Here is a 26,837-nt window from a genome sequence, read left to right as displayed (position 1 = left end):
TTGTTGGTCTTGGTGACTCGGGACAAAAATTACCTATCTCCTAAGAACAGGAGTGTTTGATCGAAATGCTGAGACCATAATGTATATAACTACTAGTTTTCTTTTTTGCTGGCTCTCCGGTAAGGGAAACCTGGGAGCGGGATTGCAGGCACTCGCCAGTATTGCACTACCTCTGGCGGGTGCTAGATTTTCGGTGGTAATAACACCGGTACAGGAGGACTGTTGACCCAAGCCCGTTGCTAGGAATGGGCGCCAGGCAGCAGCTGCCCATACGTTGGCTGCACCCTGGTGGCATAATAGACATTATCATATATATATATGATAATGCCTATAAAACTGTATATAATCTTGTATATAAATTGTTTATATCATGAGAATGTACATAAAATTGTGTGTGTAAATAAATGGAAATGAAAAAAATGGGAATGTACTTTTCACCTTTAAATTATTTCCCGTCGTGTAGAAACATCCTGTATAAGTTTGCTTCCTTGTCCCATATGCTACTATTACTACTATTAATAATAAAATGCTATTATTTATTATTAAATATTTGCAAAATATTCCGTTTCGATCTCTATGGACAACCTGTTATATACTTTTTGTGATTTTCATGAGTGTACAGTGGATTTTTATTGTACCGAATTTATATTTTTGACTGTTTTACATTTCCTATTACTAGATGGCAGAATATCCGTAGCGTAGGCATGGTCACAGCGAAGTAACCACAGAGTAATAACATATCATACTTCTCTGTCGAAGTAACTATTCAGTGGGCAAGGTTTTGCCATTTATTGTTTTCATTTGACGGAGACTTTTTTTTTTTAAAATATGGATGACGAGGCAGAGACATATAAATTATGGAGGATTCGGAAAACGATCATGCAGGTATGGATGTAATATATGAAATTCTTAATTGTCATCGCCACACTATGGGTGGCGATGGCAATCCTGAAACTGCCACTGCCAGTCATTTTGACTGCTGTGCATAAAATAGGCTTTAAATTGTGTTTCAACATTTTTAAAATTTTATTTTACACATAAAAGTACAGTAATATGTGTCCCATCTATGCTGCGGATTCTTCCTCTTGCTCAGATTAAAAACCTGAGGGGGGGGGGCATAGATTCAAATCGAGGAAAGACAGTTATAGAATATATGTGCGGAAATTTGCCTTTAGCCATCAGGTAGTTGATTGCTGGAACAGACTTCCATCTGTTGTTGTGGAAGTTGATAGCTTAAATAAATTTAAGGCTGAGCTGGACAAGCATTTGGAGTGAATAGATGGGCAAAATGGGAGGTTTTTTTTTTGGCTGATGCTACATAAGCTTGCTTTCTTGCATCGTATGCCTCGACTAATGCTAATGTTTCTGATAGCGAAAATTTTAACACAGACCTTTTTTGTCTAGGAAATAAGATGAAATTTAAAAATTGATTTGCACAATTTAAACAAATAACAGTTTTTTCAGCAGCTCACGTACATTTTCTGCATACACTTTACACAGTGCACATTTCTGTAGTTTTGTTTTCCTTGCATCACCCAATTTGACATTGATGGCTTTTGAGAGGTTTGACTTGGCCACTGTTGTTGCTGGTTTGAGCTGCCGAGGTGAATCTATATATTCTTTTCTGAATATTTTTCAGCTAGCCTCAATATAAAATCTCTTCTCTTCATAACTTTCCCTGTCACTTTCTCAGCCACAACAGTAGCACTTTGAAGTCTTTTGAAAAATGGCTTGCAAGAAGCATTTAATGCATGGGTACTACACTTTAAACACTGGTGGCGAAAGTGTGTAAAGTTCAATGGCAAGTATTTTGAGAAGGAGAAATTCACAGAAGATTCAGATGATGACAATTAAGATAAGATCTTGCACCAGTCCGTGAATTAAATGATCACCCCTCGTATATTATAAAAGATACGAACCAGCCATCTACATGAAAACCTGCTTTTGTTGAATATTTTTAACTCATTTGTACATCAACTAAACAAAACGCTGTGATGATTTTCTCATGCCTGTTAATAGAGTGGAAGATTCTATTTCCGTAGGTTGAGAAATTCATTGAGTGGTATGGTGTGTAGGTAAACTGTTATTTGCAGATAATAAAGTACTGAAACCTATGTGGGTTTAATTGTGTTTATTTCCAGTTTGGAAATGTGTATACGATAGAGTCAAACATTTTGTTGCATTTTCTTTCTACTTCTTCAATGACAGCTATCTTTGGAATATCACCACACTTATTTTAGACAGTGATATTGCAAAGGCAGCTGTCACTGAAGAAGTAGTAAGAAAATACAAAAAACGTTTGACTCCATCATGTACATATTTCCAAATCGGAAATAAATGTAATTGAACTAATGTGGGTTTGAGCGCTCTATTTTTGTCAAATAATATAAGCAGTTTGATGGACATATTTTTCTGCATTTGTGCCCATTATGATTGCATTGGAGATGTAAGACACATCTGAACTATTACATGCACTGCTCATTAATTCGTTTTCTTGAAGTGGTATGAATCAGTAATGTCATCTTTTTGGACTTCTACGTGTGCTGCTTCTTTTGAAATAAATGAGGTTTTTGAGCTTTTAAATGAGATCTTGAACGTATGTTAAAGTCCTGCCAATTTAACAACTTTCTATTTACTAATCACTTTAAGGAAATCACTTTCTCGAAGAAAACACATTCTTGTTCATTTCTCAAATATATGTGGCCACAATCCCACTTACTTTTTCAAACAGAAACCCAATTATCAGTTCATTTAACCACTGCTCATCTCAGTTGTCTTAATTATTTGCTGTACAATTCCTTTTGCTCTAAAGGTAGTACTTGTGCATATGTCTGCTCTGATATTCCATGCCAGAGATTTAATGATTTTTAATTTCCTCTTTTCAGTCTTCTGTGGCTTAAAATCTCTCTCCATCCCATTCTGTTGAATTCATCTGTTGCCTCTTATCATTCTCCCATCTCTAATCACTTGGAACTTTTTGGCTTCTGTTCTTTGAAACTTGACTTTCTCCAATCCAACTTTTCATTGGTGATTTTAATGTTCACAACTCCAGCTGGCTTCCATTTTCTAGCCACACAGAGTAAGGTGGTCGAGATGATGAGGCTTTTGAAATTACTAATGACCTTGCACATTAGTAATTGCAAATAGAGTTGGTTAATAATCTTAACAAGAGAGTTGGTTAATAATCTTAACAAGAGAGTTGGTTAATAATCTTAACAAGAGAGTTGGTTAATAATCTTAACCAACTCTCTTGAACTTTTTCTTACTAACAACCCTTCCAAGTACACATTCGAGGTGAGTGGGCCTCTAGGCACCTCATATTATTATTATTATTATTATTAATACCCATATGGTGCAAGGAAGCCTGAGGTTTATGCTGCACCAGGGAAAAAAAAAAAAAATTTCCAAGTTACCCTGAGAAGAGAGAGTCAAAAGTAGAAGGGAATCACCAAGAAAGAGAAGAATGATGATATCCAGCTCAGGACCCTGGGTGTGCCAAGCCCATACTCACCAGATACATTTAACCCCTGGGGTTAAATGTATCACAATTTGGTGATGGTCTCTTCTCCAGTGGAGCCTTTCTCTCGTGGCCATTCTCATCCTCTTGTTGTTTGGCATTAAAAGAACGGAAAATGCAATGATTTGCAAGGTTTCTATTCTTTTCCTTGGTTGAATTACTGTTTCAAATCTTATGTCAATGTTTGCTCTTTTGTAGGGATGGAATCCTTTATTCCATACCCCACCTTAAAATCTCATCCTTCACCTAAACTTTGGTTTTCCAGTAAACGTGATAAGGTTTTTCAAGATAGGAACATTGCATATTTCAATTGGCTTGCATCCAAATCTCCAGGTAAATACAGTCAGACCTCCATATAACAAACTCGATCGCTTGAAAAAATTCGTTATACAGAAATTTTGTTATAAAGAAAAATGACCCTTTCAACAAAGAAAAATACTGTAATTCAATTCAGAAATATGGGAAATAAATCAGAAATAAGTAGGAATGAATAAATTTTCTAACATTTTAAAACAATTAATTTATTAATACACACACATTAAGAAATGACTACTTACATGATGCGCACAATATATTAGTACACTTTTAAGAATTATATCGTAAAATATTTGGTTATTTTTTGTTGTACACTGGATTTTACTGTACATTTTTATGAATGTAAAAATGTTCACATTTGTTTAAGCACTCAATTATATTTTCTGGCACATTTTCTTCACACTAAAGGCCTCGACGCAAAGTTTCAAATGTTGCCAACATTTCATGTTTGGAAGGTTTAATATTGCACTCACTGCCTTCATTTTCATTCAACTCATTGTCGATATTGTCGCTAGTTCTTTGAATACTCTCCAAAATGTTGGAGTCACTCGGATCTTCAGCTACCATGACATCGCTATCAACTCCTAAAAATTCTTCAAGAACAATTTCTGAACTGATGAAACTTCTTGCTTGGAGTTCATCCCAAGATTGCTCAATGTCTTGTAGCAGTTCATCCCTCTCATAGCTGTTAATTGGCGTTTTAGCAAAACCTGCTTTTGCAAAACATTTCTTAATCATTGTTTCCATCACATCTTGACTCCACACTTTCGCCAGCTCTGATATGCACATCTGCAAATCTATAGCAGAATCTATAGATTGGTTGGTTTCTATTCTCAGTATGATTTTTTTCAGTATGCACCTTTGGTAATGCATTTTCAAATTCTTGATAATGCCTTGGTCCATTGGCTGCAGTTTAGATGAGGTATTCAGAGGGAAGAAAGTAAGTTTCAGAATTACTGAATAATTTTGAAACTTACAAGGCAGGGCAGTTGTCGACAATGGAAAACGTGACTGTTTTCTTTCGCCATCTTTCTATCGAAATTTAAAATCCACTGTTCAAAATTTTCACTTGTCATCCAAGCTTTTTTGTTGTAGTTGTAGTCCAACTCTAATGACTTTACTCCTTTGAAACATTGTGGTTGTTTACTTTTGCCTATTACCAAAAGCTTCAGTTTTTCATTATCAGCAGTATTTGCTCCAATCAAGACTGTAATTCTTTCCTTACTATTTTTAACAATCATCTCCTTAGCCAGGTGGGTAGGAGCAGCAGTGCGTAGCACACGCTTCTTGATTAGACCGGGGTTCGAGCCTGTGACCACCAAATACGGAGGATGCAGAAAGGTCAGGGAATGACTACCGCATATCCCCGGAGCAATATGGCCTTAGTTGGTAATGCTCTTAAAAACCAAATAACAAACAAACTATTTTTAACACACATTTGTCACCTTTAAAAGTCAGTGTCCTGTTCAGCAAACATTTAAAAAATAGACCTATTTAATCAACATTGAATATGTCTTTGGGCTTGTAGTCCTCCATAATTTTGTTCAAAACTGTTTCTTTCCAATGGGTACAGTCTTCTTCAATTACAACTCCACTTTCACCAGAAATAACTTTTTCGAGTAAGCCATGGCGCTTTTTAAATTTGTCCAGCCAACCAGAACTAGCTTGGAATATTTTATGCCACAGAAAAGATTCATACTCCATAGCCTTTTCTTTTATTAATGGCCCTGATAGTGGCATGTTTTGGTCTCGAATCCACTTAAAGACTGCTTCTGCTTCATCCACATCTTCATACAGGCATAATTTCATATGCTTCTGACTGGGTCCCGTTTCCTCAAACAGTTCAAGAATCAGAACATGGTTTTTCAGAATGGTTGACACTACTGGCATGGATACCGAATTTTAAAGCGATTTTTTTTTTTTTTTTTTTTTTTTTTTAACACTTCGATCTACACTATTAAGCACTTCCACTTTTTCCATTACACTCAAGGATTTCCTCTTGGACATTGTAAGGTTACATGCACAGCAGCAAACAACTGTTTTACAGACCACTTGTACCTACCTTACAGAGACAGGCGAAATTTAGTGAAAGTATGGATGACTCATTTCTGCAAAACAACAGATGAATTTCCGGGATAAAGGAAAGTCACTCTCTCCTAATTCTCTAATAGGGTGATTGCAATAGAAAACAGGTTGACCAGAGCCAATGTCCATGTCGGGAATATGCCTTAATCTTTGCCAATGGCTGTGGACACACAGATAGCAGTTTCCCAGCGCGACTTCTCGGTACAGTAAATGGTTTATGGGCAACACTAAATTTTGGAATTTATTCCAAATTTAATGCTCTTAAGAATTAAACCCTTTAGCTATTAAAAGCTCAAGTGATTAATTCTTAATCCTTTTAGCTCTTAATTCATGCTTTCTACAGCATCAGCTCTATTGCCTAAAGGCCCGAGGTGCGAACAATGCTTACCCAAGTCTCGTGAAATTAGTTCGTTATATGGAAATTTTCTTCGTTATATGGAAATTTTCTTCGTTATATGGCAGCAATTTTTAACCAAGGGGAAATCAAAAAGTTTGCTATATAGAAAAATTCACTATATGGAAGTTCGTTAAAGAGAGGTCTGACTATTCTATGTACACCAAAGTTTGCAACAATTGTAAAGTAGTTATTAATCAGTACAAACTAGATTTTGAACAGGCTAAGAGTAGAAACTTGTTTGTTGTTCAAATGGTAGCTAAACATTCTGGTCTCTTTCCAAAGTTATTGGCCACAACTTTTGCTCATCTTTACTCCCACTTCTGTTAAAATCTGATGGTTCTGTTGCCATCTCAGCTAAAGATAAAGTTGACCTGCTAGCATCCTAATTTTCTTCTAATTTTTGTATTGAAGATCTTGGTAAACTAACTCCTACCATTTCCAGTACCCTCCATTTAATGCCTCCCATGGTCTTCCATTAAAAGAATGTTAGAAGAATTTTTGAACAGCCTTGATGCCAAATAAGGCCAAGTTCTGACGGTATTTCTCCACTTGTTCTCAAAAACTGTGCTCCTTAGCTTACTTCTCTTTTATGTTGCTTTTTTACACTTTGTTATTCCACTGGTGTTTTTTCCTTCTGCATGGAAGTTTGTTCATATCCAGCCAGTTCCTAAAAAAGGGCAATATTTAATGCCTCCCCCATCACCCTCACCCAATTATTGTCCCATTGCACTTCTAATCTTTCTGAAGTAATGGAGAAATCCATTAACCAACAACTCCTAAACTGTATAGAAACCTTTCATCTGATCAACGATTACAAGTATGGGTTCTGTCAGTTTTGATTCACGAGTTATATACTTCTATGCCCTCTATGGACAAATTCAGTGTAAAGTTTGGTGAAATTTAAGCAGTTTCTTGTGATCACTTCAAAGGCTTTTGATCATGTGTGGCATAAAGGTCTTTTAAATAAGCTTTCATCTTTTGCCAACTGTGTTTTGTAATTGGATATCCAGTGTTTTCTCTGACAGCTCACTGCTGGTAATTGTAGACCTCTGTCCTAACTTCTCCATTAACGTTGGTGTTCCCCAAAGTTCATTTCTTTCTCCCACTCTTTTCCTTTTGTTTATTGATGAACTTGTTCCGTTGACTGGAAATCCTATCTCAAATCTGCCCTACCATGGAAATTTATGTCCAAATCTGGGGTGGTGCCCCCCCCATACTTTCTCTCAGGTTTCTAGACTTCATTCAAAAGAGGACAGTTAGGTTAATTAATGACCCTTTTCTTACAAAATTTCTTCCACTCCTTATAGATATTCCGTTTCTGTTGTTTGCCTTTCTGCAGATACTTCCATGGGCACTGTTCTTCTGAATTGGTTTCTATAATTCTCCTTCCCCCCCCCCTTTTCCAAACCAGTCTAAACATGTGTCGCAATCAGTTGATATCCTTGTATATAAAGAATGAAGCTTGAAATATATGCAAAATTTGCATATTGCAAAAAAAAAAAAAAAAAAAAGTACTAAGAAGGCACAGATATAGAAAAACTTTTAGTAAATTTAATTAAAAAGTTATTTTGAAAACATTGATATTTCTTTATAGAAATGCACTTAAATATTTTCTCACCTGTTCCATAGTTATGCCATGATAGAGGCTATTTAGTTACTCAAGAGGAATTAGACCAAACATTGGAGCAGTTCAAAGCTCAATATGGTGATAAACCAAGGTAGGCTATTTTTGTTTTAAATTTATATGAAATATTATGTGATTTGATGTATAAAGTACTATCTTTATAGTTTGCTTGCTTTGTGTGAATCTTTTGAAAGCTGTTCCACAGCATGTGTACATTATGTACACATGCTGTGGAATAGATATGAAACTGCCCAATTATTTTTAGTATTGGCCATAGTGAGGACTAGATTTATTCAGGCCTTCAGATTTTATGGGCCACATAATTTATGAAATTTTAAAATTAAAATGGATGCATAAAATCAAATTATTTTTTGAGAAGGGTGAAGGGTAAAGTAGTGCAGGGATGGGAGCAAACAGTGGTGCAACTGGTGTCCAGTCTGATGTCATATGGTAGAACTTACCTGTTGTATTTATTATACTGATGTTCAATTAAAAACACTGGGGTCTAACTCACCTATTTTTAGGTGAGTTAGATCCCAGTCATCTGACCACCTGTTTTATCATATTTGGGTTGAAACACATTTTGAAACACAAAATTTGAATTTGTTAAAATTGGATTAAGAACTATAGTTTATATATCACAATTGCCAAGTTTAAAATTTTTTCCAGTCAACCTTTTTTAATAGAGGTCCCTAAATTTTAATGACCCCCCCTCCAAATGCTGTTTATATTGCTCACTAGCTGCAATAGGTGGCACAACTCAAAATTCTTAATTTTTGAGTTAATACAACTAATGAGGTTGGAATAGTAGACTCTACATTTATGCAATAAGAGTAAAAAGCTAGTTCAATATGCAATATGCTTCGCTTGCTAGCACAAATGTTATGCCATTTGAGTTTTAACTGCATTGGGAAGCGTCAACAGTGGCAGTTCTTCAGTGTGCCCCCGACCTTGGGAATGAACGGAGCACGGTCAGTATGCAACAGTGATCCTTTTTGAGTTGTGCCAGTATTGGAGTGCAATGCAACCTTCTTGCTTATAATATCAGCTGGCATTATTTTAGTTGAGCCGCTATTGTACTCAAAATTTATTATAACAACTGATTTGTATGCTGTGGCGAATTTTCAAATCAAAAACCATTACACACAAATTTCTTGTCATAGATCATACACCAAACAAGGGTGACTGTGCACACTCATTAATATATAAAAATATTAAAAGATCACACTAAAGTCTGGTCCTGTATTCGTCCCATCACAGTACGTTATATTAACTAGAACTGCCAGAAGGACAAAAACCCTTTCAAGGTGAGAGATAAGACATTACAATTTTTACGACCTGAAAGATTTGGCCCGACGAACTTCTATGAAATTTAATGAAAATACCGATAAAGTGGAGTTCAACTTCAATGACATTGCTATCTTTAAATTAGAAAAGCAACATTTAGACTCTGTCTTTTATAAAACATCATGCATTTAGCTAAGAATAGAAACAGGTGCAGGTATACTTGCGTGTACACCAATGCTAGGAGTTTAGTAAATAAATTTGATGAATTTGAGGTATTGCTCAAAACATCGAAGGCAGATATTGTTGGGATATCAGAGACGTGGTGTCACACAGATATAAGGGATGCGGAACTGCAATTTGGGGACAACGTATACAGAAAGGATAGACAGGATAGGAAGGGGGAGGGGTTATGCTATTAGTTAAGAAACACATAAAATCCAAGGAAGTGAAGCCAGTCGACATCGCTGGACAGTGCAGTGTGGAGTCAGTTTGGTGTGACATAAACATTGGGAGATCAAAATTGAGAGTAGGAGTGTGCTATAGGCCTAATGACTCCGATGAGTATAATAAGGAACTGTACAGGGAAATAGAGTGGGCCAGTAAATCAGAGTGTCTTATAATGGGAGATTTTAATTTCCCAGATATTGACTGGAATTTGGGGGCTGGTTACTCACACACTAGCAGGGCTTTTGTGGATTTATTGGATGATTGTTTTCTACATCAGCATGTTTGGGAGGCAACTAGAGGGAGTAATACTCTTGATTTGATTATCAGCAGTGATTCTTCATGCATTAAGAATCTGCAGATAAATGAACCACTAGGTGGCAGTGATCACAGTGTGCTGAAGTGGGATTTACTCAAAGAGGTAACTACCATTAGGGGTAAAGGGAAGGGTTATTGCTTCCATAAAGGCGACTACGATGGACTGAGACAGTATTTAAATTCTATACAGTGGGACCAACTGATGATGTTACCAACAGCAAATTCAAAATGGGAAGCATTCAAAGAACTTATCTTGGAAGCTACTAGGCTTTACATACCAACTAAGAAATATTGTTCAAGGTTTAGGCCAAAATGGATGTCAGATGAACTAATGAGGCATATGGCAGAGAAGAAAAATGCATGGGATACATACAAATTAACACATGACACAGAAGCCTATGATAGATACAAGTTGATATGCAACCAAGTTACAAAGGAGGTTAGGCAGGCGAAGGCAGATTACGAGAAATCCTTGGCAAGGGATGCAAAGAAAAACAGCAAAGAGTTCTTTACTTATGTAAACTCTAGAAGGAAGGGGATGAATCAGATTGGTCCACTTGATATTGATGGGTCAAGTGTTGATGATCCTGCTCAGGTAGCTAACAAACTAAATGAATATTTTGCATCGACATTCACACACGAGGAGTTATTCAGCGAGGGGAATGCCAGAGGTGTATTCAACTCTAGCAGTAAGCTACAGAATCTTGAAATAACTGGGAGTAAAGTGGAGGAGAAATTGTTGAAGATAAACACAAGAAAGGCACCCGGGGTGGATGGGATCTATCCAGTTATATTAAAGGAAGTAAGCAAACCCTTAGCCATAATTATGAGAGCTTCCTTGGACTCAGGGGAGGTACCCATAGACTGGAAATGTGCAAATGTGACGCCAATTCACAAAGGAGGATCAAAGGCTGACACAAGTAATTATAGACCTGTGAGCTTAACTTCTGTTCCAGGAAAATTAATGGAGGCACTGGTTAAAGAAGCACTGCAGGATCATTTAGACAAGACTTCAGTAGCTCAGACACAGCATGGTTTTGTTAAGGGGAAGTCTTGCCTGACCAACTTGATTGGATACTATGATGCAGTCACAAAAGAACTGGATGCAGGGAATAACTTTGATATTATATACTTGGATCTTAGAAAGGCTTTTGATACTGTTGCACATGGAAGACTGCTACACAAATTGGAGCAGTGTGACATTGGAGGCAAATTGCTGCTATGGATAAAGGGGTGGTTGAGGGGGAGAAGACAGAGAGTGGTAATCAATGGACACTGCTCATCGTGGACTGATGTTATTAGTGGAGTCCCTCAGGGCTCAGTGTTGGGTCCATTATTGTTTTCTGTATTTATAAATAATATTGATGATGGTATATCGGGCTTAATGTCCAAGTTTGCAGACGATACAAAGGTTGGCAGGGTTGTCAAGGACACTACTGACACTATGCTGCTGCAACAGGATCTGGAAAGGTTGAGCAGATGGGCTGAGAGGTGGCAAATGAAGTTTAACATTGACAAATGTAAAGTACTACACATGGGAAACAGCAACCCCAGAGCAACGTATCAACTCTGTGGTACTACACTGACAGTGGTAGAGAATGAAAGGGACTTGGGGTGGTTGTGCAGGCAGATATGAAGTTCTCTGAGCAGTGCAGACGGGCTGCAAGAGTAGCTCATGGAGTATTGTCAATGATATACAGGAATTTTTCCAGCAGGGATAAGGAGGTGATTATTCCATTGTATAAGGCGATGGTCAGGCCACACCTAGAGTACTGTATACAGGTCTGGAGGCGTCATTTCAAGAAGGATGTAGAGCTGCTGGAACGAGTACAGAGAAGGGCAACAAGATTAGTGAATGGAACAAAGGGGTGCTCTTACGAAGAAAGGCTTAAGTCTTGCAAATTACAGTGTCTGGAGACTAGGCACCAGCGAGGTGATCTGATAGAGGTGTATAAAGCCTTGAATGGTTTAAGCATGCTCAATGCTGATGGGATTCTTCCTCTAGCTCAGAAAAATCACCTGAGAGGGCATAAATTCAAATTGAGGAAAGACAGATGTAGGATAGACGTGCGGAAATTTGCCTTTAGCCAGCGGGTGGTTGGTTGGTGGAACAGACTTCCATCCCTTGTGGTGGAGGTTGATAGCCTAAATAAGTTTAAGGCTCAGCTGGACAGGTATTTTGAACGAACAGAGGGGTGAAGTGGAAGTGGTTTTTTTTTTTTTTTTTTTGGCTGATGCTGCATAAGCTTGCTTTCTTGCATCAAATGCCTCTACTAATGCTAATGCTAAACAAGATGATTATAAATCAGTTTATGTTAAAGCTAGTAAAAGAAGAAACCTTTGGAGTCGTTTGCAGATTTCGAATTGAAAAAGTCTACAAGAGTTCAGATCCGATTTTGAAAAAGAACAGTGACCTCTAATGTTTGTTGAACAATAACACAATTCCCAAATGCCATGCCAGTTTAGGTTGGTAGATGACTTTCTTCAACTGGTGAAATACCACCACTTTGCTTATTGGAGGCTTGAAGTGGTGAAACCCATGTTTAGTCTCTAGAGCAAAGTTTCTGGCATCCCCCTCAACCCATACTTCTCCTTCAACCCATGAATGGTACTAAGTACTATAGGTTTTGATACCTTTCGTGTTTGGGGTTTTCATAAAAAAAAAAAGAAAAAAGTTTTTGAATAGTGACAAATGGGCCTGGAGTACTGGGGTCCATAGTTTCAAATACATATATATATACACAGTTATGCCCAGTTAATTTATTAAAGTACAAATAAAAAGTACAAAATACTTATATTTTGTACTTTAATAAATTAACTGGGCATAACTGTGTATATATATATGTATTTGAAAAAAGTTTTTATAACAGTCTAAAAGCTAATTTGCGGAAGGATTAAATTTTTCTAAGAATGACAATTCTTCCAAATTTTTGTTTGTTTGTACACCAATAATTTTGTACTAACTTCTTGTTCTTATTTATGCTTTACCACAATTATGTTTTCAAAGATTAAAATGACTAAGTCTAAGTCAACTGTTCCTATTATCACATGATTAAGTCAACTGTTCCTATTATCTGAAATGAGGAAGTTAGTTCAACACGTAGGTTCATTGCATTAATTCCTTTAGCCAACAGGTTGTTAATTACAGGAATAAGTTAAGGCCATTAGTTTGAGAAATTCAATGTTCAACCGGATGTGATACTTATGCAACACTTGAAACACTTTTTTTTTCTTTTTTTTTTTTTCTTTTTTTATTAATGGTATGGGGAAACCCAGTGACTGTACTTGAATTTAAAAATAAGGTATAAAACTTTCAGGAATTAGAAAATATAAATTAGAATTATACTTTAATTATGAATCTTATGAAACATTAACCTCATTCATATTAAGTATATTTTATTTTTATTCATTTCCCATAAATACTTTATTCTCTTAAGTGTAATGTCATATCTTTCTGTTAAAACTTTTCTTCTGTTTTGAGATTTTTGTCAAAAAATCCCATCCCATCAAATCTTCTTCTTTATCTTTGCCTTCTTCCCACGTTTATGTGGGGTCGGCATTTCCATCCTTAATTCTTTTCCTACATTCCTCCCTATCCTTGGCTTCCTCTCTCCTCCATCCTCTCTCTTTTAAATCCACCTTGTCCTTCCATCCATCTCAGCTTAGGTCTCCCTCTCTTCCTCTTCCCTATCACTTCCAACTTTTTGCACCTCTTCCCCACAAACTCCTCACTTCTTTGTTCCACATGGCCAAGGCTCAACCTAGATTCCTGCATTTTTTTACTCAGAGGCCCCACCTTAGCCATACCTCTGATGTAGTCATTTCTTATCCTATCCTTCCTCGTCACACCACACATCCATCTTAGCATCCACATCTCTGCCACTTCCATCTTCTTCTCCTAGGCTCTTGTAATCATCTGTCTCGTCTCGGCACCATACATCAATGTGGGTCTAACCACAGTTTTATACACTCTTCCCTTCATTCTGCAATTTATTTTCTTATCACACAGCACCCCACTCATTTTTCTCCAGTTCAACCATCCACATTGCACTCAATGCTGTATTTCTGCACTCAATCCTCCATCCCTCTCAATGTTCGATCCCAGATACTTAAATTTCGAAACTGATGGTAGCTTTTCCCCCTGCAGTTTTATAGAACTCTCATCTTCTCCATTCAATGCCATATATTCTGTCTTTGTTCTACTTATCATCATGCCTCTCTCTTCCAGTGTTTTCCTCCATGCCTCCAATTTCTTCTCTACCTTTCCTTGGGATGGTTTGCACAGTATGATATCGTCTGCAAACAGCATACTCCATGGTGCTCTACGTCTGCTTCACGTCTCTCACCAACACATCCATTACCAGATCGAACAGATATGGGCTGAGAGCTGATCCCTGGTGCAGTCCAACTACTACAGAGAACCCCTCAGTCATACCTACACTACTCTTAACCTGAGTCACTGCTCCCTCATACATTTCCTTCACAAGACTTACGTACTTTTCTGATGCACCCTTCTCCCTCATACATCTCCATACCTCTTGTCTGGGCACTCTATCATATGCTTTTTTCAGGTCTATGAACACCATGTGCAACTCTGCTTTCATCTCCCTGTACTTTTCCATCAGGCGCCTCCATAGCCAGGTGGGAAAGAGCAGCAGTGTGTAGCACACACTTCTTGATTAGACCGGGGTTCGAGCCCATCACCACCAAACACGGAGGAAGCGGAAAGGTCAGGGAATGACCACCGCATATCCCGGGGCAATATGGCCTTAGTTGCTAATGCTCCTAAAAACCAAATAATAAACAACAACAAACTTTTCCATCATCTGCCTTAAAGCAAAGATCACATCTGTTGTTCCTCTTCCCGGCATGAAACCGTACTGTTCTTATCCTTCCTTCCACAATTCTTTCCCAGATCTTCATCGAATGAGACATTAACTTCATTCTCCTATAGTTCCCACATTCCTGCACATCACCCTTTCCTTTATAGATTGGCATAAGTATACATTCCCTCCACTCATCTGGTATCCTCTCCTGCTGCCACAGTTTTTCCTTAACGTCCCATAAGATATTGATCCCTTCTTTGCCCATACTTCTCCATACCTCTACTGGTATCTGATCAGCACCTACTGCTTTCCCCCTCTTCATTTTTCTGACTGCACTTTCCACTTCTTTCCTGCTTATGCCTTCCACTACTCTTTCATTTGTCTCTTCATCCTCGCATAATGCTCTTGGGTTTTCCTCATTTAATAACTTCTTAAAATAGTCTTTCCACCTTTCCCTAACCTTCTCCGGGTCCTTTATTACCACTCCCCCTCTCATCTATTATCTGTTTTATTGATGAGAAGTCCTTTGATGCCTTGTCTGTCGCTTTGGCTATTCTCATCAACTGCCTATCCCCATCTTTCCTTTCCTGTTCCCCATAGGCCTTGTCCACTGCCTTCACCTTTGCTATTGCCACAGCCCTTTTTGCCTCCTTATTTGCCAATTTATATGCTGCTTTATCTTCTTCCTGGCTACCTGTTAAATCTCATCTTTTCTTCATCTCCTTCTTTTGTTTTATCACAGATTGCACCTCCTCATTCTACCACCAAGCCTCCTTTACCCCCTCCCCCTTTCCTGATGTTTTCCTCAACAACTCTTCTCCAACTTTCCTTACGATACAACTATTTAACTTCCACCACTCTTGAACATCTTCCGGTAACTTTATTCCTTTTAGCACCTTTTCCCTAACCTCCTTCCTCAAACCTCCTCTTTCAATCTCCACCATTTTATCCTTTTCTCCCTCTGCCTTGAATATTTCCTACTTTCGTCTGCTTCAACCTCCCAATCGACCACATGCAATATATGTTGTGCAGTTACACTTTCTCCGTTTATCACCTTAATGTTCCTCATTTCCTTTAGATGCCTCCTACGGCACATGATATAGTCAATCTGGCTTATCCTTGCCCCACTCTTGTATGTTATTAGCTGGCTTTCTTTCTTTTCGAAGTAGGTGTTAACTATCGTCAGGTTGAATGCCACTGCGTGTTCTTCTATCTTCTCCCCTTCTCCATTTCTTTCCCCAATACTCTGCCTTCCATACACTCTTTCTTCCTTTCTCTTGCTTCTTCCTAAATGTCCATTTAAATCACCTCCAACAATCAACTTCTCTTTCTCAGGTATTGCCATGACCACTTGATCCATTTCCATCCAAAAACTGTCCTTTTCTTCTTCCCCGCATTTTACTTGCAGGGCATACGCACATACTATTGTGGTCAAGTGTCCACCCACCTCCAGTGTGATGCTCAAAATCCTGTTGCTCCTTCTGTTAACCTGATACTCATCCTTTAACTCCTTATCAACTACAATACCTACTCCATTTCTTTCTCTCTCATCCGCTCCCCTAAAGAACAACTTGTACCCTTCACCGAGATCTTTCGCTTTATATCCCTTCCACCTTGTCTCTTGTAGGTATAGGATCTTCACTCTTTGTCTTTGCATCAAATCCACAATCTCTCTACTCTTTCCATTCATTGTCCCAATGTTTAATATTCCTATTCTAACACTTTTTAGCCTTTTCTTCTTCTTCTTCTTCTTCTCTAGCTGGACTAACTTCTTTAACCGAACCCATCCTGTGTGTTATCAGACACTCAGCCTAAAACACTGATGGATCCAATATCTCTCTATTACAGAAGATTTAGGAGAAGTCCGGTTGGCCTGCCTCCCTAAAATCCACTCATGCACACCTTCTCGATGGTAAGCCCTGTTACGTCACTTAGGTGGCAACGAACGTGTAGAGTGGTTCTCTTCAAGACGCCTGGTCAGCGTGAAGAGGAAAAGACCAAACCCTCCAGCAATGAGAGCACAACAATACAAATGGCCCTCAGTCCCCAGCAGCTTTCACTCTCCCTCTTACGGCAGCGAGAGGATCAGAGTGGAAGCAGAGGGTGCTAAGAATCTCTGGGTACGACCAGGCTGCCATGCACGGAAATTGAACTTGGCCTGTTATAACGTACGATCACTCATCGGTGAAGACACGATATTAGAGCTGGAAAAGGAATTAGAAAATGTGAATTGGAATATCATCGGTTTGGCTGAAACAAGAAGAAAAGAATCACTTATAAGTTTATCAAGTGGAAATCTGCTGTACACCAATGGAAACAGTGAAAGGAGTGAAGGTGGAGTTGGGTTTCTGGTCCATAAAGATTTTAAAAACAACATTTTGGAATTCAAAAGTACATCACCAAGGGTGTCAAGACTAATACTCAAGATTTCTAAGAGGTACAAGCTAAAGATTATAGTGATTTATGCACCAACATCGAGCCATGATGATGAAGAGGTTGAAGAAATGTACACTGAAATTGAGAGTCTTCTAGATGAGCAGAAAACCCACTACACTATTATTATGGGGGACTTCAATGCTAAGGTTGGAAAAAGGCAAAGCAGCGCAGAAAGAGGAACTATAGGAAATTTTGGAATTGGTGAAAGAAATAAAAGAGGTGAAAGACTTGTGGAATTTGCAGAATCTCAAGGAATGTCAGTAATGAACACTTTTTTCAAGAAAAGGGTGAACAGAAAGTGGACATGGAAGAGTCCAAATGGATTAACAACTAATGAAATCGACTTCATCCTCACTAACAGAAGATATATTGTGAATGATGTTACTGTCCTGAATAAGGTAAATGTTGGAAGTGATCACAGAATGGTAAGATGTACACTTGATATAGATGTAGGAAAGGAAAGGAAAAAACTGACTCGAGTAAATAATACAAAGGTCTTTGAGATAACAGAGGAGGAGAAAAAGCAGTATGTACTGGAACTTAAAAACAAGTTTGAGCTTCTGCAGACTGCTCAGGACCAAGATATCGACGAGGAATATTACAACTCTCTGAAAGTGATAAAGCCCAAGAAACCTATAGGGAAACAGAAATCCAAAGAAGAAAAAATTAGTCAAGAAACACTTGTCATGATGAACCGAAGACGACAAATGAAGAGCGGGAAAAACACTGACAGGGAGAAAATTGAGTATACTGAGTTATGCAAAGCCATTAGAAAGAGACTCAGAGAGGACATAAGAAGATTTAACACAAGAAAAGTAGAACAAGCATTAAGGGAAAACAAAGGATTTAAATCAGCAGCCATGAGCAGTAATACAGAAAGACAAATGATACTGAAACTGAAGAATAGCGATGGTGTACTTATAAATAGCAGAAAAGGCATAATTCAAATAGCAGAAGACTACTATAGAGAATTATACAAGGAGCGAGGGAATGATACCAGCAGTGGGGAAGATGGATTGCAAAGTAGCACCACATACAACATACCCGATATTCTCCCTGATGAGGTAGAACATGCATTGAAGAAAATGAAGAATCGGAAAGCCCCAGGGGAAGATGAAGTTACTGTAGAGTTGTTAAAATTGGGAGGAAGAGACATAACACAAAAACTGGCAAGGCTCTTCACAAAGTGCATTAGAAAAGGTGTGATGCCTAAGCAGTGGAATAATGCAATCATAGTTTTGCTGCATAAGAAAGGAGATAAATCAGAAATTGGAAATTATAGACCAATTAGCTTATTATCCAACATCTACAAGTTGTTCACAAGGGTCATTACTAACAGATTAGAAAGAATACTTGATGAGAATCAACCGAAAGAGCAAGCTGGCTTTAGGACAGGATTCTCAACTATGGATCACCTTCACGTAATATCACAGCTAATGGAGAAAGCAAATGAATATAAAACACCATTATGCCTGGCATTTGTGGATTATGAAAAGGCATTTGACTCCATACAGCATAAGGCAATGTTTCGGGCACTGGAAAGACAAGGCATAGATACCCCATATATTATGATTTTGAAGAAAATATATGAGAGTGCTACCTCCTTTATTAGACTAGACAAAGACAGTAGCAAATTTAAAATCGAGAAAGGAGTTCGACAAGGAGACACAATATCTCCGAAGCTGTTTACTGCTGCCCTTAAGGAAGCTTTCAGAAGATTAGACTGGTCGCAGAAAGGAGTCAATGTGAACGGAGAGTACCTAAACCATTTACGATTTGCAGATGACATTGTGATTATAAGCCACGATCCCAAAGAATTAGAGGAAAATCTTAATCAGTTATGCACAGTTAGTAAGGACTTAAGACTAAAGATGAATATGGCTAAAACAAAAGTAATGATGAACAAGTATGCCACGGAAAGGGAAATAATGATTGAAGGAGCAGTAATTGAAAAGGTGGAGTCATATACTTATCTGGGACAAGTTATTAGCTGTAATAATGATAAATGGCTGGAAGTCAAGAGAAGAATAAATTTTGGATGGATAGCATTCAGGAAATATAGTCACATACTGAAGAGCAATATCCCAGTTTGTCTGAAACGTAAAATAATGAACCAATGTATACTCCCCACCATGACTTATGGAAGTGAAACTTGGGCACTTACCAAAAGAATGGAAGAGAAGCTGAGAACTACACAGCGAAGAATGGAACGAATTATATTGGGAATCAGACTGTTAGATAAGAAGAGAAACACATGGATTAGGCAGCAAACTCAAGTAAAGGACATTCTTATCAAAACTAAAGAACTAAAATGGTCTTGGGCAGGACACATAGCTTGAAGACATGATGACAGATGGACTAAGAAAATAACAGAATGGTACCCAAGAGGAGCTAGAAGAAAACCTGGAAGACAAAGGCGGAGATGGATAGATGAAATTCATGAGTTTTTGGGTAGTAAATGGATGGCCAGTGCTCAAAACAGAAGGAACTGGAAAGTTGCTGGAGAGGTCTTCATCCTGCAGTGGATTGAAAATGGCTGATGATGATGATGATGATGATGATGATGACCCTTTTCTCACAGTTTCAGGGCGACGTGACTGTGCGTTGCTTATGGGGTACGCCCTAGCCGTTCCACATCCATTTTCCATCATTCTATCATTCTATCATTTTCTTTTGTTTTGGCATAGTTTTTACGCCCGGATGCCCTTCCTGATGCCAGCCCTCACCATTTATGCTTGATACGGCACTTACTGGGCTGGCTTCCCCCCCCCCCCCCCGGTACCTGGTTTCACATCCCATCAAATATTTTAATGATTAACTTTCGTTTTAGTACTGGGATTAATTTAGGTATAGTTGGTAATTTTTTTTTATCATAAATATAAAAATCTGGGTCTTTAGTCTTATGACATTGCTATCAAATTGGTCCAGAGAATAACTTAAGTTTTTCACAATGTTTTTTGGGTAATAAGAAACTTGGAAAATGTTTACCTTTTGCTTGACTTTGAATCCGTTTTTATGAATCATTCTGAAAATCCTCTTGCTATACTAGCATGCTTTGTCACTTGCTTGATTGGTAAACTTACCAGTCAAGCAAGCAATATATCATTTAATGCTTCTTTGTCAAAATGTTCATTAATGTTAAATACAGTTTTCTTGAATATGTTTTTGTTGTTGTTGTTGTTATTTGGTTTTTAGGAGCATTAGCAACTAAGGCCATATTGCTCCGAGAATATGCGGTGGTTATTCCTTGAACTTTCCGCATCCTCCGTATTTGGTGGTGACGGGCTTGAACCCCGGTCTAATCAAGAAGCGTGTGCTATGCACTGCTGCTCCTTCTCACCTGGCTACGGAGGCGCCTTTGGATATGTACAGATTTCTCTCTTCTGTTTGGTATTGATACTGGTTCATCCATTTGTATATTTCTATAATGTTGATTAATTGTGTTGATCACATATGTACACAGGCATAAGACCATAAGTTTAAATCTTGTGCTATGATGTGGCTCCTCTTCTTACTATGCAAATGGAATATTCCTGGCATGTCACCACTGAGGTGACCAACTGAAGTGGATATGAAATACGTTATAAATTTCAACTACCCTTTCAGAACAAGTACAAATAAACAGATTTGGCATAAAATTTAACTATGAGTATACATGCTTTTATAAATTTATATATACTTGAATTAATCTCAGATTGAAATAAAATCGATGAAATGGCTGGAATGTAAAATTGATGAAATGTTAAAAAAATTGAAATGAAAGTGCCCCCCTCCCCAAACCCTGGCACACTGGGGCACCTCCCACTGTTTGGGACCCTATGGTGGATAAACACCATTGTATACCTCTGAAACAAATACAGTGATCCCTCAATTAATGTGTTTTAATCTCAGATTGAAATAAAATCGATGAAATGGCTGGAATGTAAAATTGATGAAATGTTAAAAAAATTGAAATGAAAGTGCCCCCCCTCCCCAAACCCTGGCACACTGGGGCACCTCCCACTGTTTGGGTACCTATGGTGGATAAACACCATTGTATACCTCTGAAACAAATACAGTGATCCCTCAATTAATGTGTTTGATTAATGCGTTAAATTTTTTTGATACCAAAAATCAATTAGTGCAATACAAAAATTCAATTAATGTGGTAGCTATAATGCGAGTCCATATTTTTTGAGTGTTTATATAGTCACCACTTTAATTTCTATGTCCATTTTTTTCCAAGCTTTAATTTAGTCACCACTTATCATTTCATATAACTGAAATCTGAAAGAAAATAGAAAGAAAACTGAAATAAAATATATTTTTGTGTAAACTGTGAGTTTTCTTATGTATGTATGGTTGTCTGCTAAATTAATTTAGCAGATGCCAGACAGCCATATCAACTGTTAACAGGACTTTTTTTTTTTAAAGTTAAGCTAATACGTAATTTACCCTCAGCTATGAGCAAAAGAAATAGTGAAGTGAAAAGTGATTGTATAAAGAAGAGTTGAAAAGGTATTTCCTTAGAAGAAAAACTATAAATAATAAAAAAGAATGAACGTGGTGATAGTAGAGTAAAAATAAGATGGGACCATGGGACGGGTGAATCAACAACACGAGAAATTTTGAGCAAAGCAGATGAGTACACAGAGAAAGGTATCACCAAGTTCCGAATGTATGCAAACAGCTCAAAATAGAAACCTTACAACTATTGAAATGAAGTGACTGTTGTCTATTTGGATTGAAGATTGCAACCAAAAGTGAATCCCTCTAAGTAAAAAGTAAAAAAAAAAAAGTAAAGTGCAGCCATTATCAACCCACTGCAGGGTGGAAGCCTCCTCAACAATTCATGCTGAGAGAAATGGACCATAATCTGCCACGCTGGTCCAGTGCGGGTTGGCAGATTGACCGTATTTAGCAGTCAGGGGCTTGAATCCTGGTCTGCTTCAAGAGCGTGCGCTACTGCACTCCCGCTCCTGCCCACTCGGCTACGGAGGCGTAACCTTAAATCAAAAGCATTGTCTCTTCTCATCTTTGAAAGAAAAGGCCACAGATGATGAAAAAGGGGACAATGAAGAATTCAGTGCTAGTTCTGGATGGTTTGAGAGGTTCAAAAAAAAGAAACAGCTTGCATAATATTTGAATCACTAGTGAAGCTGCAAGTGCTGATAAAGAGGCAGCTCAAAAATATCCAGACACTTTGAAGGAAATTGTGGAAGGAGGTTATAGTGATCAACAAGTATTTAATGTCAATGAAACCGGATTGTTCTGGAAGCGGATGCCTTCTAAGACTTTCTTGGCTGAAACAGAAAAATCACAACCTGGTTATAAGGTTGTCAGTTGCCAAAGATAAGCTTACACTTTTATTAGGGGGTAATACTGAGGGAGAGTTAAAATTAAAGCCCATGCTTGTTTATCGTGCACAGAATCCTAGGGCTCTTAAAAGCTTAAATCAAGGATCACTCCCCATAATTTGGCAATCTAACAAGAAAGCATGGATAACTAAAACTCTATTCGAAGAATGGTTCACAGGCTATTTATGCTCAACATTTGAAAATTATTGCAGAAAAAATACTTGATTTTAAAGCTTTATTAATTTTGGACAATGTTCCTGGTCATCTCATTGCTCTTGATTCCCTGTGTGAAAACATCAAAGTGATATTTTAATACAATACAACTAATACAACTTCCTTGCTGCAACCTATGGATCAAGGGTCTTTCACAATATTTAAAGCGAAACCCGAGAAAGACTTTAAACAGGCAATTCAAGCAACATCTGGAGAGAATGCAATTGCATTGATAGAATTTGGGAAAAAGTATAGCATCAGTGATGCCATTGAAATCATTCATCAGTCATGGCTTGAACTTATATCAAGCGTTATGAGAGCTGTGTGGAAGCATCTTCTTCCTCACTGTGCAAATGAATTTAAAGGCTTTCCAAAAGAAATGGAAGGCATTGTTGAAGAATTAACTCATATCAGGAAGGACCTTGAGTTGTCTAACGAGTTAGACAACTCAAGGTCCTTTCTGATATGAGTTAGACAACCAATAATTCGTTAGACAACCAAAAATAATTAAATAACTCGTTATTTAATTATTTAATTATTAAATAACTCGTTAGACAACCAATAATTAAATAACTCGTTAGACAACCAATAATTAAATAACTCGTTAGACAACCAAAATATGGTTTTGGTTGTCTAACGAGTTAGACAACCAAAATGTTCAAGAATTAATTGAATCCCATTCCAAAGACCTGAGAAATAGTGATCTTCTAAATTTAGATACCCAAGGAGCATACAAAGCTGATGATGATTGTCAAGGTGATGCAACTCCTACCCACAAGAAAAGGGTCACTCAAAAGGAGTTTAATGAGATTTTTTGCACTATTGAAGTTTTTAAGAGCAATGCTTAGATGCTGACCGAGCAGTAGGATGGAGCAGTCAAATTTGTTTAAAAGTGGAAGAAGCTTTAATTCCTTATCGATAGATAAGAGGAAGAAGGAGAATACATATCAAACTACACTTACTAAATTTTTTTTAAAAAAGTTGAATATTTTCCTTTAATTTTTAATTTTAATTTTTATTGTGCTTTGTAATTATAATTTGTTGAAAAAATATACATTACAGGCGTGTCCTGCATTTACAACAAGTTTGGTTCCGGGCCTTTGTCATAAAGCAGATCACTACCTTTTTTCACTTGTAGATGCATGTGATGCTCAAAAGTCGCACAAAATTAAACATAGCACTTAACGTTAACACTGCAATTAAATATTAATGCAACAACTTACAAAATTGTGAAAGTCCCTTCACTCTGTGTTTACATAAAGGTTTGTGACCTTCAACCATAAAATGTAAACACTTGTGTTTGGTCGATCCCTCCCTGGGATCGAGTAAAAAATTCCACAAATTATAATCGTAAAAGTGATTGAGATATGTAACCTTACACCCTCGACCATGGGATGCTTTGTCTGCCTTAAAATTTTATTACGGGTTGGCTGGTTTCGGCCTTCGGCAGGGTAATCATAGAACACGTGTTTCATATATTGCAGCAATAAAACACGTGTTCCTGTTTTTGGTTCATCCACTGATATTCCCCAAACTTTACCAGAAGTTTTAGAACATTGCGACTATTTCCCTTCTATTAATTCTGCAATAGCTATTGGTATGACATTACCTGCTACGACCTGTACCATTGAAAGAAGTTTCAGCACCTTGAGACGTGTGAAAACATGGTTAAGGTGTCTACTATCTCAGAAACTCGCCTATAAGGTTTATGTATGATTAGTGTACACAGGAAGAAACTAGAAGAGGAAGCGGTAAAGAAGAAATTTATTGAAAATGTCATCAATAGGTTTGCAAGCGATTGACGGAGAATTCAATTCTTATACGATATGTGATTATTGAAATTATTATTATTATTTATATATATATGAAGTTATGTAAAAGAATATAAGAAATAGAAAAGGAGAAAGAGTGACAGAACAGATTAATGCCATCAAATTTATGATTGTACATTACATCTGTCTGTATATAAAAATTTTTCAGTTAATTGTAATATTAACTGGATAAATTGGAGAATTTAGCATAAAAGTATTAGGGGTGCAAACTATACTCATTAGTTCAAAGGGCCAAGTTTAGGTAACCTAAATTGGACTTCTTTGTTGTACCCTATAAATAAACACATAAAATAGTAAAATTAAAATGATAATATAGCTAATTATAGATATATGGTTACATTGAATGGAACGTTAACTAAGGCTAGCTCCACTCACTATATCCCATCAATAATTAGCTGAAGCTATCTGTTTCTGTTTGCTATTTGCCATCTGGAAAATGGCAAACAGAAATGAGTATAGTTTGCACCCCTAATGCTTTTATGCTAAATTCTCCAATTTATCTAGTTGGTATTATAATTAACTAAAAAATTTGTTATATATTAATTCTTGTTTCCTTTATATTGTAAATTTATATACATTATGTATGTGTTTTTGTATCAGTGCAATACTGTATTCTATAATCTACTTGTTTAATTAAATAATTATTTAAAAAATTAAATAATTAAATAAAAATTTATTGATGTAATTATTTGTCTCCAAGCTTTGCTCCCCCCTAGAAAATTTTCTTGGACGCCCATGATCATCAGGATAAGAATCCTCTTTTCTCCTAAGCTCTTCCCCAAGCTCTAAAGATCTTCATTACTTAGAGGTGGTTGTGAATGTGACCCAAGCAGTTCAGTAACATCTTCAGGCTCCAATTCAAGCTCTAACTGCCTTGCCATATCTACAATGTTTGTAGTAACCTCCTCAATATGATTTTAAAATCCTTCAAAATCATCAGTAGTAAACCGGGGACACAACTTCTTCTAAATGCCTTTAAGTGTTGACTGTTTTACTTCATCCTATGCATCCCTAATAGTCTTGATGCCATCCAAGATCGTGAAGCCTTTCCTGAATTATTTTACTATATCTGCGCTAGGTGTACTTTCAGATTCTCTGTCTGTTGCAGCTACAGCCTTAGCAACTGTTCTCCTTAGTTAATATGATTTAAATGCGCAATAACACCTTGGTCCATTGGTTGAAGCAATGAAGTAGTATTTGCAGGGAGGAAAATTACTTGAATGTTTGGGTTAAGGTCGTATAATGATTTAAGTGGCCAGATGCTTTATCCAAAAGAAGTAAAATTTTGAAGGGAATTTTCTTTTCTGTACAGTATTCCTTAACTGCACAAAGTAATTTGAAAACCACTCTTGGTGCCTCCATAGCCAGGTGGGCAGGAGCGGCAGTGCGTAGCACACGCTTCTTGATTAGACCTGGGTTCGAGCCCGTGACCACCAAATACGGAGGATGCGGAAAGGTCAGGGAATGACCACTGCATATCCTCGGAGCAATATGGCCTTAGTTGCTAATGCTCCTAAAAACCAAATAACAACGAAAACCACTCTTCAAAAAGTGATGCAGATGAAAACCACTCTTGGTGCCTCCATAGCCAGGTGGGCAGGAGCGGCAGTGCGTAGCACACACTTCTTGATTAGACCTGGGTTCGAGCCCGTGACCACCAAATACGGAGAATGCGGAAAGGTCAGGGAATGACCACTGCATATCCTCGGAGCAATATGGCCTTAGTTGCTAATGCTCCTAAAAACCAAATAACAACGAAAACCATTCTTCAAAAAGTGATGCAGTAACCCATGCTTTTGAATTTGATTTCCAATAAACAGGAAGACTGTACTGGCTGCTTCACCTTGAACTTTAATGTTATGGAGGTTGCTCATATGCTTAGATCTATTAAACCAGCCTCTACTGGCAGCAAATTCAGCTCTTTAAATCACTTGGGTTTTCTGAATTGAAGCCTATTTTCAAGTTTTGAGTTGAAGCCTGTATTAGCATAGGCTTCAATTTAAAATCGCCTGCAGCATTGGAACCTAACAAAAGGGCCCATCTTTTGCTACTTTAAATCCCGGCATTGACTTTTCTTCCTTTGCTATAAATGTTCTTGAAGGCATTTTTTTCCAGTAGAGGCCGGTTTCATCAACATTAAAAATCTGCATTTCAGAATAATCTCCCTCAATGGCTAGCTCATCAGGAAAATTAGCTTCAGCTTCTAT

General features: G+C 37.5%; 1 protein-coding gene across 1 annotated transcript in view; it reads left to right on the top strand.

The window, feature by feature from the left end:
- Positions 1 to 691: 691 nt before the first annotated feature.
- Positions 692 to 26,837, top strand: part of Polr2E (DNA-directed RNA polymerases I, II, and III subunit Rpb5) — a 128,405-nt gene continuing 102,259 nt past the window's right edge. Inside the window, exons 1-2 of the mRNA XM_090382699.1 lie at positions 692 to 885; positions 7,944 to 8,032. Coding sequence (XP_090238825.1) covers positions 829 to 885; positions 7,944 to 8,032 — 146 coding nt within the window. The 5' untranslated portion in view covers positions 692 to 828. The remainder of the gene's footprint in view (positions 886 to 7,943; positions 8,033 to 26,837) is intronic.

Source organism: Mastigoproctus giganteus, chromosome 10 (genome assembly GCF_048544385.1).
Source record: "Mastigoproctus giganteus isolate SK-2022 chromosome 10, ASM4854438v1, whole genome shotgun sequence".
Taxonomy (NCBI): domain Eukaryota; kingdom Metazoa; phylum Arthropoda; class Arachnida; order Uropygi; family Thelyphonidae; genus Mastigoproctus; species Mastigoproctus giganteus.
The sequence above is the reverse complement of the archived record's forward strand: the minus strand, read 5'-3'. Positions and strand labels throughout refer to the sequence as shown.